This window comes from Carassius carassius, chromosome 49 (genome assembly GCF_963082965.1).
Source record: "Carassius carassius chromosome 49, fCarCar2.1, whole genome shotgun sequence".
Lineage (NCBI taxonomy): Eukaryota > Metazoa > Chordata > Actinopteri > Cypriniformes > Cyprinidae > Carassius > Carassius carassius.
In genome coordinates, this window is record NC_081803.1 from 9088050 (window position 1) to 9107769 (window position 19720).

Sequence of the window (19720 nt, forward strand, 5' to 3'; positions counted from 1 at the left end):
ATGTGAAATTTTCAGGTTAGCATACAAAGTTTTTTGGGACCTTTCTTGGACTGTATATAGATCTGACCAGTGATTTGAATGGTTTATTTGGTGGGTAAACCTAACTGTTAAAACTAATTTAAATACAAGGTGATTTTTCGGTGGAACACACTGAGACCTTCTGTGGAGCTATTCATTTACGTACCAATATCTACAGTTCAAGTACAAAAAACTGATTTTTGCCATAGTGTGAGTTGCCGGTTTCACATCATATAATGGTCATTTGGAAAATGGAGCATTTCTACGTACTGATAACATTATTAACACCTAAAAATCTGTAGAATAAAAAGGGAACTTCCCTCACTTCAAGTCTGAGTATATTTTTAGTACTGTACATATTTTTTTGTTTATTTTTTTTTGGGAGAAATATCACAATAAATGGTGTCAGCATGAATCACAAACAAAAGTAAAGTAGAAATTATTTAAAAAACATAACAGAGCACAAAACATTTTCAAAAAATCATAACGCTGAAGATAAAAAGCAAGCAACCAATCAGAGCCCTGACAAACATGAAAGCATTGACTGAAACTCAGCGGACATCTGTATATTTAGGCACTGTGAGAGGATGAAGGGCGAGTCCTTATTGGAGGATGGCTGCAGACTATATATACTTTTTTTTTCATATTTGGAGATTTTGACTTTTTTTACTACTTTGGGGTGTTTTACAGCTATTCAATGATTACAAAATGTGACATCTTCAGCAAAAAAGTTGCTTGTATAAAGTAGTAGGTGAGCTGTTATCGAAAAAGGCAAAAGAAATCCAAACTGAAATGAAAAACAACAAACTGTACAGAAAGAGTGAGAAGCTTCCGCCGCTGTCTGAAGAAGTTCCTACACGGTGCAGGGAAGGAGGGAAAGAACGAGAGGAGAGAGAGAGGAGCGCAGTGCCATTGCAGTCTAAATGAAATACTCTTTCTTTTCTTCTGCATGTGCGTGGTTGCCGTCAGCATTGATGATTGCTGTGTCTGCATCCGGGGCGTCATCTGCTCCTTTTGCCTCGTTTGTCAAATACGTGCCTGAAAAAAAAAAAAAAAAACAAGGTCTTGTTTTAAAGATAATTTTTTTTAAATGTCCCTGAAACTTTACAATACCTATGTATTTATGTGGACATAATGCTGGAGACTTTTAAATGCCAATTCTATGTAAGATAATTACCATTAGTTAACTAATAGGTTGAATTCTTTTGTTTGAAATGATTCAAAATACTGTTTTTGATTCACAAGTGAAGCCCACTATAGATACTGATGTATTTTTGAGTATTACTGTATCTACATTTTACAGAAAGTTAATGAAAATCTCACCTTTATGCCGTGCCAGGTAGCGTCCTAATACAATAATTAAGCACAAAGTGGCGAAAACGACGACGGCAACAATTCCACCGATCAGAGCGTGGTCTGGCGGGCCTGGCAGGGCATTAGGATCTGTAAGACAGAGAAAGAGGACAAGAAAGCGTAGTTGGTAACCTTTCTCATTTCAACATACTTTTACCTTCCATAACATCAGAAGGTGGACAACAGATAGTTTGGACTAAAGCTTTAGCCCTCTCCTGTCTGCTCAGCTGCAGTTGGGGCTGGTCAAGGAGTTTAAAGTCTGTCTGAACTGACAGGTCGAGCCATATGGTGGTCTGACAGGGATCTATGCATGCCTAGAATGAAAGTAAAGAAGAAGACAAGGAAGAAAAACAAACACTCCATACAAGCTGCTTGTAACCAACAAACATACATGGTCAAAAGTTGTTTTAGAAGGGTCACAAATGTCCTAGAAAAACGTCTTCACAGAAGCTGCTGAGGAAGGTTCACTTTCTATTAAAGCAAGTGGTTTTGAGATGTAACGCTCAACATGCATATATTGATAAGGTGTTTGGGTATCCATACATTGTTAAAAATACAGGTTCCGAAAGGGCGATGCCATACAAGAACAAATTTTGGATGCCCAAAGAAACTTTCAGTGAACAGTTCTTAAAAGAACCCCTTTTCTTTATTATTTAACCTTTTCCCACTGTTTTGCATTATTTGGAATGGAAATGCTAAAAGTTCTTCATGGAACCATAGATACCAATAAAGAACCTTTACTTTTCAGAGTGTACAGAGTAGAATAAAGCTCTTGAGTCTTGGGCCAAGGCACTTATTGAAGACAAGAGCTGCTATTCAACTTGTGGGGATCTTCATTTCATCCCCAACCAGACAATGCTTTTGAGCGTATTGGGAATTTATAAGATGGGCTCGTCTCGTTTCTCTCTCTGTGCTATGGTTCTTTATCATGTCCCTGCTTAGTGCCATTTGGAGTGGTATATTATAATTGACAGCATGCGTTGCATCTGCCACAGAGTGTGCGTTTAATCCGGGCGGTGCTTTGTGCTGCGGGAGCTTCCTAATCACTGCCTGCAATTACTGTATCAGCCGCACAAAGCAGGGATGAACTCAGGGCCAGAGAAGCATTCAAACAGTCCATCAGCTCTCATTTCAGTAATGGAGAATCCCACCTCGGATCAACATCAGCTGGGCACGCTGGCTCCTTCCCTCTAATTGACAACTCATAGACTCTCTATTTTTTTTCATTCTCAATAATAGCATTTCTTCTCTTTGTTGTGTTTACAGGAGGAGTATAAAACTTCCCCGTGACAATCAATCACAATAATAATAAAAAATGAATAAAATAAATATGTGCAGATCTCTATATCACCCTTTCAGCAGCTCGCTGAAATATGAAATGTGTAATGGCTACTCTTATCTGACAGGCACATGTTTCTGAATTTCCAACGGTGAAGGCTGTGGTATTAAACTCTGAGTTTTTATGATATCAATAAATCAAATTTAAGTCCCGAAAAGTATCATCACTGCAGGTGAGTGTTACTTTACTCTGGCTATCAAACAGCCTCACTTTTACGCCAAAATGGCAGAGTTTTCACACACCAAACTCTAGTTCTCCCTGATGTCTAACTAAGAAAAGTAACAAAACAAATTCTTGGCACTACTATTCTAAATATTAGTACTGTGTTCAGACACTTTTGTCCCTGATCATTAGACTGTGAATCTCAAGTACGTCCCTCAGTGTTGTGATAATTAGCCCTTCTCTGTCCTAGCTCTATTTTTATCAACACACAGTGGGGTTGCTATGCTGAGTGCCATCCTAGAGCGAGTGCATTGACACTGTGAGAGGCCTGGTAATTTCTAACTATATTAAGGATAATTTCTACAGTTAGAGAGAAGGAGTTCCATAGTTCATTTCATTAGTCAAAGTAAAACAAGAGTAGCATACAGCTCCAAATCTACACAAAGCCTATGTAGCCCAGGGGACACTTTGCACCTTGCACTTGGCTTACTTTTCTCTTTCTTAGGCCCTCATTTTCTGTCCTTGTGCACCACACACAGGCTTAACTCATCAGAGTGTTTGTCCTTAGACACGCAATGGGCTTAACATAGCGGGATCCACCAGCAGAGAACTGAAATGTTTCCTCTCCCCCAGCTCACATTATCTTTTAATAAGGCCTGCGACAGTCCTTCCGTTATGATTTAATATTGAAGCACCACATGCACATTCCTATTTTAATATTATAATTTCTTCCCCTGGCCCCTGCATTGTGTGGCTCTGGCAAATGTAACAAATTATCAGCAGTGAAACTCTGATGGCGTGGGATATAAACTCGGCAGTGGTGCATCAACGCTAGAAACAGTCACAGCACCCGGCAAACATGAACCCCTGCGGTCACATGAATTCTTAAAGGAATCAGTTTCAGAGGAGAACCATGCAGGAAGCACTCTTTTAACAAATCCACAAGACAGGGGTTACAAACAGGCCTCGGGGGGCAGAAGCAGCAGGGGCAGCCATGTTGCGCTCTTGTCGGGATGACATTTCAAGGTGAGCGTTACCATTAACTCCACATGCTAATCCAGGAGACTGGTACCTGCTGTCTGGGAGATTTTTTTTTTTTTTTTACTGTAATCTCTGAGATATTTGTATAAATGCCTTAAAGGGAGACAGTGAGCGTGGGCTGAGTGTAAATGGATGTAGGAAAGCGAACGTCAACGCTTCGGTGATCTTCTTTACATCTTTGAGCTATTGAAGGACAGTGACAGAGAAAGTGCTGAACTGGAAAGCTTCACCTTCATGGTACAATCGAACACTGGAAATTAACATTTACAGGGTGACTGCTGATGTGCTTCTAAATTGAAAGGTGCACTGAAAGAATTGTAGCATTTCAAAACACCGCCCTCTATGGGGAAGGCAAATTCAATTGAAACCTTCCAATAAATCACCTAATATGAAAGCCCAGCCACGAGTTATTCAATGGCATTTATGATTTGATAGCTGTACGCATGATTTGCTCTGACTCTTGGATTCAAATGTTCCACCACAATCAACCAGAAGCAAACCAAATTAAGCATAAATTGTAAAATGCAGTGGAATGGAAAGATAGCGTTATTAACCAAATTATGAGTTTTAAGTGTGAGCTCATTAGACTTGATTAGAAACTCTAGAAAAAGGTTGACTTATTTGACTAATATATTTCAATATTTTAGATGCAAATTTTAAATGTAAGTCTAAAAATCTCCTGCTTCTCCTGTTTGATGTAATATGCAATGAGCCTTTTATAGGCATAACCAGCGGTATGAGTTTTGGTTGGGACTATCTGTTTAAATAACCAATGGCAGAGTAATATTACATTTTTTTCACTTCCATTTGGTGACACCACTAGCAAAGAAATTACACACTTCACTTTTGAATATATAAAAAATATGGGATCTAAAATAAAACTATAATGCTGACACACCTTAGGGTAAATGTGCCGTACAGCATATGAAAATGTGGATATGGTTTTGTGGACAAAAAGCATTTTTTCTCCTTTGATGACCATTTAAGCTACACCAGCTGAGAAACTGCCATTTAGATGAATGGGAATGCTAACGAATGGCTTTTTCTAGGTATTGCAGACCTTCTTAGGATCCGCAAGCCCACAGAAGGTTAATAAAACATCCTACAAGTATTTTATGAGTATTTTACAGTCTCTTGAACAATCTAAAAGCATAGCTTTGGCTGATTTCCCAGTTAATGCACATTATAGTGTAATTTCTGTCTCGGAAGGCATATGAATATTCTGCCTCAGACTTGAAGATCCTATAGTTCCTGTTTTCTTTCTGCATATGCAGACTCACTTCTCTTCATGACACACCAGCAGTAAAAGCCAGACAATTAAATAATATTAAATGTTTCTAGGACTCTGTAAATAGTCTTTTTAAATAAAGATAAATATTGGCTTAATGCACTGTTTAACAAGTCAATTATTCCCCATTTTCTGCCGAGAAAGAGCACTTGAGAGTTGTGTCTAATGGAAAACTGTTACCAGGAAGAAAAAGAGGCTGTTATATTTGAGTTGTGTGGTCCTCATGGAGGCCAAATCTAGGAAATTAACATTAAACATCCAAATCACCCATTCCATCCACTCTCTATCCATGCAGAAAAGAGAAAAATAGCTAAATGAAAATGTCTTTCACATCCCTTTGCCCAGCACAGCAACCTCTTAAATGACCTGTGAGTCTTTAGAGGGCTGATTTACATACCGGATGCTCTTGAGACTTGATCTAAAGTCAAACAGGGGCAAAGGCGGACCGCGGAGTTGGTCAGCACAGTTTAATTAGATTTTCAAAACAAATTACAGCTTCTAATAGTGGTTAAAAAAAGTCTGGAGAGAGACAGAATGATTGAACAAATAGGATGAAAAAGAAAACAAATACAGGTGTTCTCCACTGAGAGGCACGAGCAGGCAAGTTACTGAATGATTTGGAGATGTTAGACTGTAACATTCATAATTAGGCCATTGTGCTTCAAACTCGATCAGCAGTTAATGCTGGGAAATGGCGAGTGTTCATTTCAGTAAATTAAAGCTGCACAAGACTTCTAGAGGATTACTTAGTGTCTCCTTTCCACGGGAGTCTTATTCGTAATTCATATTCGGTGGCAGAGTTTAATGATTTTTATTTTTTCCTTTTCTGTTATATTTTAAATTGTTACCATAAGTCTTCCCTTGACATGACTTAATGTGACAGATTATCAATAACCTTGCTGCGTGACTGAGGAAAAAGACCTTTGCATTACATTTTAATTCCTCCTGTGTTGTGTCATTTTCAGAAAGGAGAGAGAGGAGGGCGCTCAGGACTCCTTTCTCAATATTTAACTGACCCTCCAGGGACATGGCAGCTGAAACTTTGACTTATCCATTTAAACAGAGCCGGCTTCTGCTGGTGTCCTCTGGCAGCCCCTCCAAAGAAATGCTTTTCATAATGGAACACACCTTTCTTGGAGTTCAAATCAATAATTCTGAGATGTTCAATGATATGAGGTTCAAAATCATTTTAATCCTTCTATTGAGAATAAACTGCAGGATGACTGATTTCCAAGACGAAATTCTTTCTCTGTGCTATTCGGAATTAGTTTTCTGGATGTATGTCTCTAAAGTAACTGTAATGCTTATCGTTAATTCGTACAGGATAAGTAATGTTGCTGAAAATTTCAGAGATGGACTGTGCCCAGGGGCACTGCAGATATTATATCACTTTTAAATATTTTAAAGTGTTTCCCTTCCACTTTTTTGGAAGATAATGATTACATTTTAAGAGCTTTGCTGCTGTGCCAAGAAAGAGAAAATTGCAGTGGCCTGCAATTTAGAAGACTTTTAGACCAAGCAGAAGGCTCTGTGTAAGCGGTCATTTACTATGGTTAAGAGGTCATTTACCAGCTATTTAGCAAGGACAAACCGGACAAACAACAAGTCATCTAATTAATATTCATAAGCCAAGTTGATAAGGTTTATAATGAGAGCTCCCACATTCCTAAACCTCTAGGTGTGCTTTGTGCCTTTACGCTTTGCCGTCACACATTACTGACCAATCACAAAATGTATTACACTATGCTAACTAATTATGCAGGACATGTTAAACATGAACATATACTTCAGGATAATTGGAAAAAAATCATTCAAATTTCAGACAAAATGTAGCCAAACGGTAATTGTATATTGAACTCATTAATGTAAAACATGGGCAATTTTGCGAATTTTCTTGTTCTTAATTTATTTTTATTTTTCTAGGAAAAAATGCTGCAATTTCCCTCCATCAATTTCATGCTTATGTACTCTTTGCACTTTGATAATCAACAAAAATGCAATTCTTTCTATCTCTTTCAAATAGGTAACAAATGTCAAATGCATTAAAGAACAATAAATCCTAATTTTCTTAATGGGTTTTAGGTCTGCGGTTGAAACATCTTTTCAAAAATTAAGTTAAAAAATTTAAGTAAAAATTTCATTTTTACTGGAACATGAATGTGCAGTTAATAAAAAAAAAAAATCACCATGGCTACTTTGTCATTTTAATCATGCACAATTGCCTTGTGATTCACACATGCACAGCTACAAGCATTCATGCGACTTGAAGAAATAACTGAAGAAACTCGAAGAAGAAATTTGGCTGAACAAAGCTTTCCAAGAAGGCACATACTGCTTGCAGACCAGGAACAAAGTGTTGGAACACACAAATGACTCTCTGAGGATTGCTCATTTGCTTGCTTCTTACTGGGATTACAGCCCATGCACAAGGCCGTATCCAGGCCACAACTGACAGGCCCACGTCTGCCTATTATGCTCTTTGGCGTGGCCATGTTGAGTAATTGCTGGGTTTCTCGTCAATGCTTCAAGAAACATATGTTCCACTCCACACTGTGAGACTCCTTGCAGGAGGCTAGTAGTTTCCAGTCATGTATAACGTGTATCTTTTGACAAAGGGTCTTCAAGGAATCCACCCTGACCTACAGCGGAAATAATAGGAAATAATTCAAAATAATAGTTTTTTTTTCTCAAGCCAACATATTTCAAAGCTTCCAAAACTTCAGTACTTCCACAATAACTCCTTCTCTGTTTATGTCCTGGAGTTAAATCCAATTAAGCCGGGTAATTCTTGGCAGACGCTGGACAAGTTTAAAAAGTTTTATAATAAGTTTGCAAGACTGCTGCGCTTTGTTGTCCTCCCTTTCATTTCTGGCCTTGGCTAATGAACCCAGACCCTTTTCCTAAAACAGATAAATTTCTGCATTTTCCTCTCCCTGTCTAAAGACAAAAGGCATGACCAATCATTATCTCTGTTAAAGTGTCTCCGTGGGACAATAACGACACAGGGGTCTACGGCAGGGCACTTTCATGCTGATTATGAAAAGTGAGCTGTAAATATTTAAAATTCTCAGCATCCCTGGTACTTTATTCAACCTTACAGCTTCATAAGGTCACAGCTAATTTGCAAGCCATAAAAGCACATTTGGCAGATTTAACAGGGACGGGTGACGCACTGATGGCATCGCCTAGGCCCGTGTTTCTTTGAGGAAGAGTTATTATTCCCATTAAGCCCGGTAGAATGATGAGGCCAGAAACTCGTCGCTGGTACGCCCCCCATTGTTCGTGGGCAGGAGAATGAGCTGCTAATGCATTTAGAGAAATAGATCTGTTAACACCGCAGACGATGAGCATTACAAGCTTGGAGAGAACTTCTTTTCGACGGAGGGAATATGTGCGGTATTTCTTCACAAGTTTGTGATTCCATTCTGGCTGATTCTGGTTTTAAAGGATAATTTCAGCATAACCTGGCATAAAACTGGGATATCTTCAGGAATAGGGACATACTGATGCCGGATAAACTTTAATCTTGTATCAAAGACCACAAAATCCCGTATTTAGTGCAAGTTATCCTCAAATTTAACCAAGTAAGCCACTTTGAAGAATGGAACCGTGAGGATACCATGCACACAAGCACAGCCTTTTTGTTTTAAAATTACAAACTTAACTCAAAGTTGCACCAACAGGGCTGCACCCCTCACAAGTAGCATGAAAATAGATAGACATTCAAACAACCTTATGGAGAGTCCATGGGGAGCGCAAAAAAATTAGATACACCTTATAAATCACACTGGCTATATTTAGCATTCATAAACAAGAAACAGGACCGACCCTGATACCCCGGAGACTAGAAGTTCACTGCAAAGATCTAAAGAACACTTACGTCGCATTGTACAGATATGCCTAAAGGCTTGGTGTTTAGGTACTTAACTAATGGAGACCGTTGTTCAGATCATCTCAGGATGCACAAACTCCAGGACAGAGGATAGTTAAGGTGAGCAAAGCCCAATCTAATACAGATTGTCATTTGCTGATCCTCAAAACGTGTTCCAAACCCATATGCTGTTTGATGTTATTATGTGTGATATGCAAGAACCAATGATTTTTAGCATGACTTGAGGTGAAACCTGGTTTGAATGCACATTTTTTTGAGTTGAAATTTTTAAGAGCTTCAACAGAGGGCAAATTATGTAAAAAAAAGAGAAAAAACAAAGAAAGATGATTAGAGTATGTTTTATGTAGAATATAATTTAGCGTTTCTACTTCAAAATTTCACATTTAACTACATGCTATTTCTTTGTATTTGTGAAACTTAGTAGCAATTGTAAAAAAAAAAAAAATCTACACTTCTTTATTTTTTCCTTCAGTGTTCAAAACTTACTCTTAAATTATCAATTTGTGTTCCATGGGGGGAAAAAAGGGGCATACAGGATATTTTTTTTGTTGTTGTTGATTCATACCTTTAATAAGATGGGTTGATGGAAGATAAAGACACAGCAAGGGCTCAAACTGTCCCATTTGAGATGCTAGAAATCATAGTTAGAACAAGTGGATGGTGGAAGGAAGAGATGGGAGCTAAACGAGGACATGCAAAGTTGCAGAGTGACTGTTGGGTACAAAAACACTCCAGATATCCATGGAGCTGCAGACTTCAGTCCGAGGAAACTCACTTGGGGAAAACAAAGACAGATATAGCGATGGAGAGGGAAGTACTGTATGTGAGGGAGACGAGGAGGAAAAGGAGGAAGGGCAGTGGGGTTGTACAGTACCTCTGTTACCGGTGACAGCAGAATTGAGATCCTTGGAGTCTAAGGGACCTGTATTGTCTCGAGGGATGGGTGAAGGGGAAGTTGTGGATGGTGACGATGTGGTGGGGGCATCTGTTGTACATGACAAACAACAATGGCAACAAACATGTAAACAAAAAAGGACAGATAAGAGACAAAACATGGCTGGGTGTGTGTTGACAAGGGGAAGAAAACATTCCTGTAAGAATGGAACAAATGAAACACAATAGTTGTCATGCTGACAGAATGCAAATAAAAACTGAATGGGTATAATTTAACAATGCACACCTTAATAAATTATTGAAATAAACAGCATGCACAGGACACCTGACATTCCAGAAATGTATCTCTTTCTTTATGATGTTTACGGATAATGGGTTTGGTTTGTTTATAATATATCAAACATAGCAAAGTGACAGTTTTGCTCACAAAACGGTAGGAAAAAACAAGCCGCATGCAGGGAGAAAAGCATCAATATTTGATGAACTATCAAAAGGTCTGCATGGCTGACATGCTGGACAAAGTGTGAAAAACAAACACCATAACAAGCCTTTTGTCCCTGATAATATATATTTATATCAGGGCAGTTTAGAGCTTAGTATTAGTGCATCTTTAAAAATGTAAAAGAGCAGATGCTACTTGGCTGGTGTTTTCCTGTAAATGTAAAGCTTTCTAGACAGGAGGTCAGGAGGTTTTTTTCATTTTTTATAGTATGTGGATAACTACAGGCTTTTCTGCCAACTTTTACTAGACGGGTGAAGTTAATTTAGGAAAGTCTGGGAGCCAGACCAGATCAAAACTGGTCAAAATGGTGATAAATATTCCACTGATAGCTTAAATGCTAATTGTTACACAATAAAGGAAACTAATTAATTTGCGCTTGTGTCAGGTCTCCAGTGTGATTGGATTGTACTTGGTTATTACATAGAGCATGACAGAAAATTGTAGCGGATAATGATTATTTATTGTTCAACATGTATGTTTTATTTTCCATAAATGTTTATGGATAATGAAAAAAACATTCACGCCTTTGTTGAATGTATGTCAGGATCTATCTCTGATCCCTGAATACTGTTTTGTTTTAAAGGAGGCCAAGCTAAAATGTTCTTATGCAAAAGCAAAGTTCACACTAATCTATTTTAATCTCAAGGTGCAGTTTAAATTGAGTGATTTATGCTTTAAGCAGCAGGTATCATTTAAGCCTCTTGAAATTGATTTTGGTTCGACAATCAGTGTAATGCTGGCAGCTCTTTGCATGTATAAAGCATGTTTAGTCCAATGATAAGGGCCCAAGAAGAGAGTTGGGCTCAAGTTGACAAGCTAAATCACAAGTCTGCCTTCGTACTAATGGACTCAAGCAGACAAGCAGAGTAATCATACTGATAGCTCAAAATTGCACAGCAGCTACCAGCTCTGGCTAACTAGAAATTAGACAGACCACAGGTTCCATGAGCCGACATTCATAAACGGCTAGATTTTTTAATCCTCAGGGGAAAATATTAGTGGTGCAAAACCATGTTGCAATTATTTCTCTGTATGGCGGAAAAGTTTGAGTAATGTTTTGGATGTAAATAAATAAATAATTAAATAAATAAAAATCTATACTAGATTAATATGCAGAGACTTTCATTTTTGATTTTAAAATTGTGTTAACATACCAGTCACTGCATGGTCTGGCTCCTCAGTACTTGGCTGAGCTTTTAATTCCTTATACATCTAGCCAAAATCTTCTCGAGAGTTATCTTTTAGTCATTCCTAAAATATGGCTGTGTTCTGGGGGTGATTGGGCATTTTCAACTCATGCCCCCAAATTGTGGAATTCTCTCTCGGCTGACATTGTGGAAGCAAATTAGTTAGTTTTTTTTTAAGTCTCATCTGAAAAGTTTTATTTCTGTCTTGCTTTGAACTGATTGTCATTCTGTATTTTTGTTTTAATTTTGATTCTTCTGTTTGCTTGTGTTGTAATTGTAAAGCGCTTTGAGAAAGTACCCTCTTAAAGGCACTAGACTAAATAAAAAATGTATTATTATCATTAATACAAATAAGCAATTTTATTTCGTTTTGATCATGCGGTCAGCCCAGCATAACAACACTAACTCAACCAACAGAGTGAGCCTGCTATTGGTTTGAGCAACCTGTGGTAGACGGCGGAGGTGTTTTGAAAACTTTTAAAAACATTTATTATTTTTCTGTTTGATGAACTGGTGTTGCAGAATTGGAACTAGCAGATCATGCAATTTTGGCTCTTGATTTTTATTTTATTTTAGTTGGGGGGGATATAGAGATTTATTAAAGTGTTCAAACAGTCTAGATACTATTGGCTTGCTCTAATATCTTTTTTAAATGTCATGGCCCAATTTTAATTAGGGGTGAGATTTGAATAATAATATTGACTATAATTCTCACTCAAGTACCCCACTGACATGGCAGCCCTCTGCCTAGAATATAAAGTGATCGGCTGCATATTGAACAGGTGATATTGCGTTTTCAATTGGCACGATACAAGGTAGGTGATCTGATGAAAGAGTGACCATTATATTGCTCCAGGTTTTGTGCTAATCACTGTTGGAAGGACGGCATCATGTTTTGCCATTTAAAAAGACTGTAGTGAATTCAGACATGGTGCTTACTATTTGTGACACCCAATTAGGTTTTTATTCCTAAAGAGGTGTCAGTTTTATAGTATCAACATTATTAAGAGCTTTGGTTTTCCTTGTTGTTATAGTGTACTGACATTTAATTGAGCCACTGGCTGGACCCCTACACCGCACCATAAAAGCTAATTAAATCTTCTTAAGATGCACTGTGGGAGGATTTAAAAGCAGAGATAAAAGGAGAAAAAAGAAACTTCTCGAACGGAGAGGTGGAGGAAGGATTTTCCAGCCTGGAGGGGTTTAGTGTCAAGAAGGCAGAGGCACAAGCAGGGGGTCTGGAGAGACTCTTCCGCTTGATGCACACAGTCATATCCATTCTTATCCTGTGAGCATATCCGCACAGCTGCCTCTGATGAAAGATATGGCAGATGTGGACGCAGTGTAGCCTCTGAACCTCAGGGTGTATCGAGACCAACCATGCTTTGCTGTTATGCTAAGTGTGTGAAACTGATTCTCTTAAATGAAGTCAAAGAAAGGACCGAGAAAAGTGGGCTGCTGCATATGTACACATTGTTTGTGCAAGATTTATGAAGGAGAGGTGATTATATGTCTTTGTAAAACTGTCACTAAATCAAAGGAATATTTCAGTCTGACAAAATTCTTTCATTTTTAAAAATATATTTTATTTAGTAATTTGCAAGTCAGACTAGTTTGGAAAAACATGAAGGTGAGTAAGGGATTTCCATTAATTTAATCGTTAAAATTAATTTAAAATGAGTTAATCATTTAAGTTAAATAATTTTTGATCTTTCAGGCCAGCAATCATTTCAAGGCATTTCATCTTTCAAAGGTGTTAAAATAAAATGACATTTATTAGCAGGGTGAAAACGTAGGTTTAATTAGCAGCAGGAAGAGCCGTGTTAGCTTTAACAGACAGGTTAATGCAATCTGTCTGTCACTCACCTTTAACAACCAGCTTATATTCAGCGTGGCTGGTGCCGAGGTGATTGGTAGCTTCACAGCGGTAGGTGCCGTTATCTGTTCTGTTCAGTGACATAAAGGTGAGCTCTCTTCCTTCGACAATCACCCGGTCCAAGTCTGGCAGCTCTCCTCCGTCTTTAGTCCAGAGTACTGGGTCTGGCCTAATGAAACATTGATTTTTAACTTCTAATTAAAAACAAAATTCAGTTTCTTTTCCATGATGGAACATGCGTTAAAAGGTCATATCACAAACTGTTTTAATAATTTGGTTTATTTTTATTTATTTATTTTTATCATTATTTATTTTAGTTTTTAATTATCCCATTGTTCAGTAATAATATTTGGCACATTTAGCACAAGGATATGTAGAGTTGTAGGTGCACCACACAGCCAGTAACAACACAAGGTTTGGCAGCCTTGGTTTTGCTTTGTCATTATTACAGTACATCACTGTGACTGGGTAGACTGAGTATCTGTACACTGTAAAGGCACTGTTGACATAAACAATTGTGATAATATGTTTGCATGAATTCAGATGTATTCATATGATATTGAAATATTATGGAAATTCAGCCTAAGTGTCAACAAATAGTCTTTTTTACAGCGAAGAGTTCTGAAGGGTTTGAGTTCTGAAAGTTACAGTATGTTTTCCTAGTGCAAGACTTTTCACAAAAGATCTCCTTTCCTTGATCTCAAAAGATCAAGGAAAATTGGATTCCTTATGATATGACCCCTTTAATGCTAAAATCAATAGAAAGACGACACCACAAAGTTACAGCAAAGGCTTTGAGAATGCAAAATTCACAGAGAGAGTTTTAAAGTTTTCAGCTTTAGCGCTAAACTAAGCAATTTGGATTATCCAAGTTTATCAAAGATTTGTCAGCCTTTTTCTTTGGGAATATTAGAACACACTGGCCTTATTTTAGCTTCAGTTTCACCAATGGCTAAGAGCTTCTTAATGTTGTTTTCCATGTGAATTTATGGTTATATATTCATAGCTGTTTAATTTCAACGGAATCACATTTATGAGTCATCACATTAATGCAAACATGTGCTTATAAGCCGCTAGCCGCAGGCAAGCACACAGGGCAATTTCTCATTGGTGCAGTAGATATGCAACGCATCTTCCCAAAGCTCTTTGCAAACATTATAACTCAACAAGATGCTTATAAATTGTGAATGCTTACGAGGGGTTTCCATGAGGTACACATTCCAGTTTGAGGTACTGCCCCTCCAGTGTGGCTGGTATGGAGTGTTTGATCTCTACATAGGGAGCATCTTTGACAGAGACACACAAAGAAATATTGTTTCAGACAGTAGCATCCAAGTGGAGGACTGACACTCCACGGAGATCAAAAGGTAAATGATGCGACATGTTGCTCAGGCCCAAGTGCTCCACAGCATCTCAGTGGATTGATTAAATGACAACACTTCAAAGAGAAACTCTGATTTCTGTCTGTAAGTATTGCATAATCTTCGCATCAAAAGACCATATTTCAGGATTTAAAAGTTGCCAAAATTACTTTTCGTAGTAACTTTAATAAGTAACTGAAAACCCAATGAAATCAGAATGATGTGTTTTGTGGCTTTAGTCTAACTTTTAGCTTCATTTTGATCAGTTTCTCAGAAAACACGACTTCTTATCTTAGGCCATTTTGCTTGACAATAAATGTATCTTGATTTAAGATTTTTACACATTTGCACTGGAAAGCAAGACAAAATTTCTGACTGATTGATTGATTGTTTTCATTTTTTTGAGTCGGGACCCAGCTGTACTCACAGTGGACCTCCAAGACCTGTGTGGTCTCTTCGTGGGTGGCAGTTAGGGACACATGGTCCACTCTACAAGTGTAGGCCACACCGTCATCATGCCGGTTCACCAGGAACTGAAGGGAGCTCTTCACTGTGAAAGTCTTGCCACTGGCATTCACCTCTTTGGCACCTGGGAGAGGCAATAAGCACAGCAACGTGTGTTTCAGAGTTTCACATACATTACAGTCAAAGTTACAGTGAGAACTTGAAGTATTGTGAAACACAAGGTTTCAGAAAGATGCTCCGATCTTTTTTAAGACTTTATGTTTCAATAGAAAACTTTAGTTGTGTGAAGACAGAGTTGAGTTGCATTCATTATTTCCACCCACTGACGCACATCACTGTGTTTGGAATGCTCTTGAATCCTGCCTCTATCTTTTCTCATTTCCTAAACTGGATAAAACTGGTAAAAGTAAAACTTGAACTCTTATCTGACTCTCTCAATGTCAAAAATATTGATCCAGTTCTTGTTTTTGCATGGTGACAGGTTCATTTTATCAGTTTACAAAGTAAATTCTCATTGAATGTGAATTCATTTAGCCTACATTTTCTTCTATAGAATTAGTGTTGATGTATAGTGTTGCACATTTATCAGAGTACAACAGCTCCTCTTACTCCTCTCTGAAAACCCCATTAGTTGAACAATGGACTGTGTTTTGTTTTGTTTGTTTTAATGGCTTTTGCATTTAAAGGTTTATGCTGCACACACCGCTGTCTAGTAGCACTTAAAACACAAATCCAAGGCAATTAATCCACTGGATCTCAATGAACTTAACAAAAAAAACTACAATTTCTCATCAAAAGGATGTTATTGGATCTTTAAGAGTAAAAATTACAGTTTTAGAACAAGAACAAGCTCATTTTATCCAACAGCAGAGAGAATGTCAAATCATAAACACTTTTTGAATTGAATCACCATATTTTACAGAAGAAATGATTCTTCAGAATTTTAAAGAGCTCTATAACTTGCATCATATTTGGAACCTCTAGAAGTTTCCATAAATATTTGAAATCTGAACCTGGATAAAGACATTTTAGGGACTTGTTTTTTCTAAAACATTCCATACAACAGGATGCATAAACTATTTCACTAACTGTACATCATCATTTTATTTACTTTAAAATCTTTAAAATGTAGCTTAAACTGTGTGGTTCCTGAAACACAAAGGAAAAAAGAAACAAATCATGTTTTGTTGATTAAGTTTTAGATTCAGAAAGAATCACACAAGGCTTCATTCCTTCCAAAACCTTCAAACTCAGGTCCAACTTTAAGATACCAATCCACACTGTTCTCACCAAAACAAATCATTTCATTCTTTCTCTTTCCATTTGCTCCCCCTCACTTTCTCTACTCCCAGAATCACTGCTATCCTGCTATCACTGCCAAGCTGTCAATCAGCTTCCTCTGGAGGTATCGCCAACCGCTCAGGAGCATCTGAGCATTCAGAAGATATCATTTAGAAACCTGAACACACGTGCACACTCACACATACATGCAGAGAGGAAGGTACAATTCTATGGTTACTACTCTTGAGATGCTCGTGGGATGTAGTCAATAGGTTGGGGGTACATTTTTATTCTGGATATACAACAAACAAACAAACAAACAAACTGTTAGTCTGTTCATGAGAGCGTTCAGATGAATAACACTTTGTATGGCTGTGAATGGAGCGAGAACACTTTAATTTGAGAGTAGACAAACACTCTCAGCAATTAGATGTGGAAGTGGAAAGTCTGTTCCACCCCATGGTTACATCATGTGAAGATTCCCAGCATGCTTTAGAAGTTTCTTTAGATCAACTCCAGCGCATGATACAGTTGGAACAACTCAGAAGCAAGCTGGGGGCTTCTGAAATGAGGAGGCAAAGTCCATTTGCTGTGTTTGGGATTTTTAGTAAATTCACCTTCCTGTTATTATTATTTTTGTTTCCTAGTTGAACACCATTTATGGGACACCATTTATTTTACACTCAAGAAAACAATATTATAATAGTTTATTTTTTATATAAAGTACTTTATTCTATTTAAAAAAAAATACTTCCATGTCAGTTGCCTCTAATAAATACTATGCATTAGAACCAACTACATTAAAGTATTTTTTACACTGGTTTAAAAAAAAAAGTAAACTGCATGTTATATGTAGATCTTATTTGATACTGCTGATCTTTTTTTTTTTTTACCAACTATTAATAGTCACTTTATTTTAATGAACAGGCAATAGGTGCGCTTTCAATTTTTCTGAACTACTTGTTCGACTAAAAATATCTCACTCCACAGATTGCGGTTCCCACCTATAGTGGGTCTAGGTTGTTTAGTTTAATTGTTTAGAGTTATAATTTTGTCAATTTCTACCAGTTTGACCCATTCCAATTTACAGACCAATGAAAATGAAAATGGTAAACAACCATTTTTGCACTGACAGGGTAGTCAGCCAAACACACACCTTCTCTCGTGACTTTTCACCTGAATTTTTCCATTCCCCCTCAAATTCATGAAACATTTTTTATTTTTTATGAAACTATTTATATCTATACTCATCCATTCATTCAACAATTTTTCCATCCTAGAGAAAAAAAGAAAAAAAAAAGCATAATGAGGGTTCATTGGCCATGTCTACTTCTATTGTCCCTCTCAGTAAGTTAGTGAGTGGTTTAGAGGGGAGAGATTTGCCAGCAGACAGAATTGAAATTAAGGTCAGCATGTTTTACATAAATATTTATGACGGCAAACCAGTAATAGAAACATTATCACAGAAACACACTCACCAGTGCGCGCACACACACACAAGCTCTCATTTAATGCACATTATTTACATAACTACATTAAAACTGTATCTAATCTTCATTACACACACATCAGCACAAGTAATTACGTATAGTTGGATGCAATTCAACGTGACTCAATTTAATGTGAAATATCGTATTTGAGGCTGAGCGCTGCGCTCCTTCTGGATCCGGAATGCTTTCCTGGAACTCTGCGATAGCTACGGCATATGGCGAGCCCAGAGAGCAGTTGAGAACAGGAAAGAATAAAACGTGGGGTGAGATTAGCATTTCATTTCAGCTGTGAGCAGTTCTGAATTCAAATGCTGTTTTCCACCTAAAAGGGAGGTATTTAGAACAACAGAAGGCACAAAGGTGTGCAGCTCATCTCCGCCACCTCTACCCTATTTTGCAAGCCCATTAGCGTGTGTGCAAGAGGGATATAAAAAGAGGGAATGAAAAAGAGAGAGAGAGAGGGAGAGAGAGAGAGCAAAAGTGTTCTTTATCCTATCACTGCAAACTGCTTTTAGGCTAAACACAGTGGTCATTTCTAACAAATGGAGGCATAATTTTTGTGTGTATTTGACTGGAGTTGGCTGTTGGTTGTATGTTTGCTTAGCGAAAGCTTAAATTCGAGGCAGCGGTTTTGAATTTCCTCACAAAAATTGTCAGTTTGTGTTTATTTATGCAGCATAATCTTCTGCCTGTGGTGAAAGACTCAGGAGTTTCTCCAAACGTGAGTGAAGCTCTGCAGCGAGCGACTGAACGCCCATCTCATCTATCTACCGCTAATCCTAATGTCCCAGAGAGATGAGAACCGATAACGACAACATTATTTCAACAAATACCCTCCAATCCCCAACCAGGATCACTATAAATATCAGTTACTCCTACTGCACGGCCCTCCGCCATGGCTCACTGTTCAAATATCTTTCATAAATGGTCAGTGTGGGTGTCAATCTAAAAGCTCCTTCTGGTGCCGTGCAATTTTATCTCTCTAATCTACACAAACAGTCTCCCTGCTGGCAGTTCTTTTACTACGGTCAAATACGCTAGACTGAGATGGGATTTGTTGATGCGATTGTTTGAGCCTGGTTAGAATTAATGATTTTATTCTGACACACACACACACACACACACACACACACACACACACACACACACACACACACACACTGTCTGATAGCTAATAGTGTGATGATATCATCTCCTCTAGGACGCAACTGCACATTCACAGGATAAGCCATTTTATCAGTCATTACGATGACAGAGACACGCTTGTAGGCACAAGCTCCGCCCACATTATGTTAACAGCCATACCCACTAATCTGTGTGGAAGCCCTGTCCAGTTGTCAGTTAAATTCCCCACACACAGCCTGGGGTTTTTCCAAAAGGCACTTATTCAGTTATTCCAAATGTGATCACAATACCGTTGTTGCAAATTCCGGCATTACTAACTTAGTTCAATGATTCGTTCCCTGAAACCAGTAACAAAGAACATTCGCAAACTTGTGTGTTTGGAACAACAGCTCTCAACTTAGGGTGGTATTTCCCAAAAGAATCGCTTGCCAACTATGGTCGAAATT

General features: G+C 37.9%; 1 protein-coding gene across 3 annotated transcripts in view; it reads right to left on the reverse strand.

Annotated features, from left to right (window-relative positions):
- Positions 1-446: 446 nt before the first annotated feature.
- cadm2a (cell adhesion molecule 2a) overlaps positions 447-19720 on the reverse strand; it is a 470143-nt gene continuing 450869 nt past the window's right edge. For 2 of the 3 annotated variants that reach the window (XM_059544344.1, XM_059544343.1), the window contains 6 exons: positions 15341-15502; positions 14748-14838; positions 13543-13721; positions 9968-10078; positions 1342-1461; positions 447-1056 (listed from right to left, as the gene is read on the reverse strand). In XM_059544344.1, coding sequence (XP_059400327.1) covers positions 938-1056; positions 1342-1461; positions 9968-10078; positions 13543-13721; positions 14748-14838; positions 15341-15502 — 782 coding nt within the window. In that variant the 3' untranslated portion in view covers positions 447-937. The remainder of the gene's footprint in view (positions 1057-1341; positions 1462-9967; positions 10079-13542; positions 13722-14747; positions 14839-15340; positions 15503-19720) is intronic. The other variant, XM_059544345.1, reaches the window with a different exon arrangement.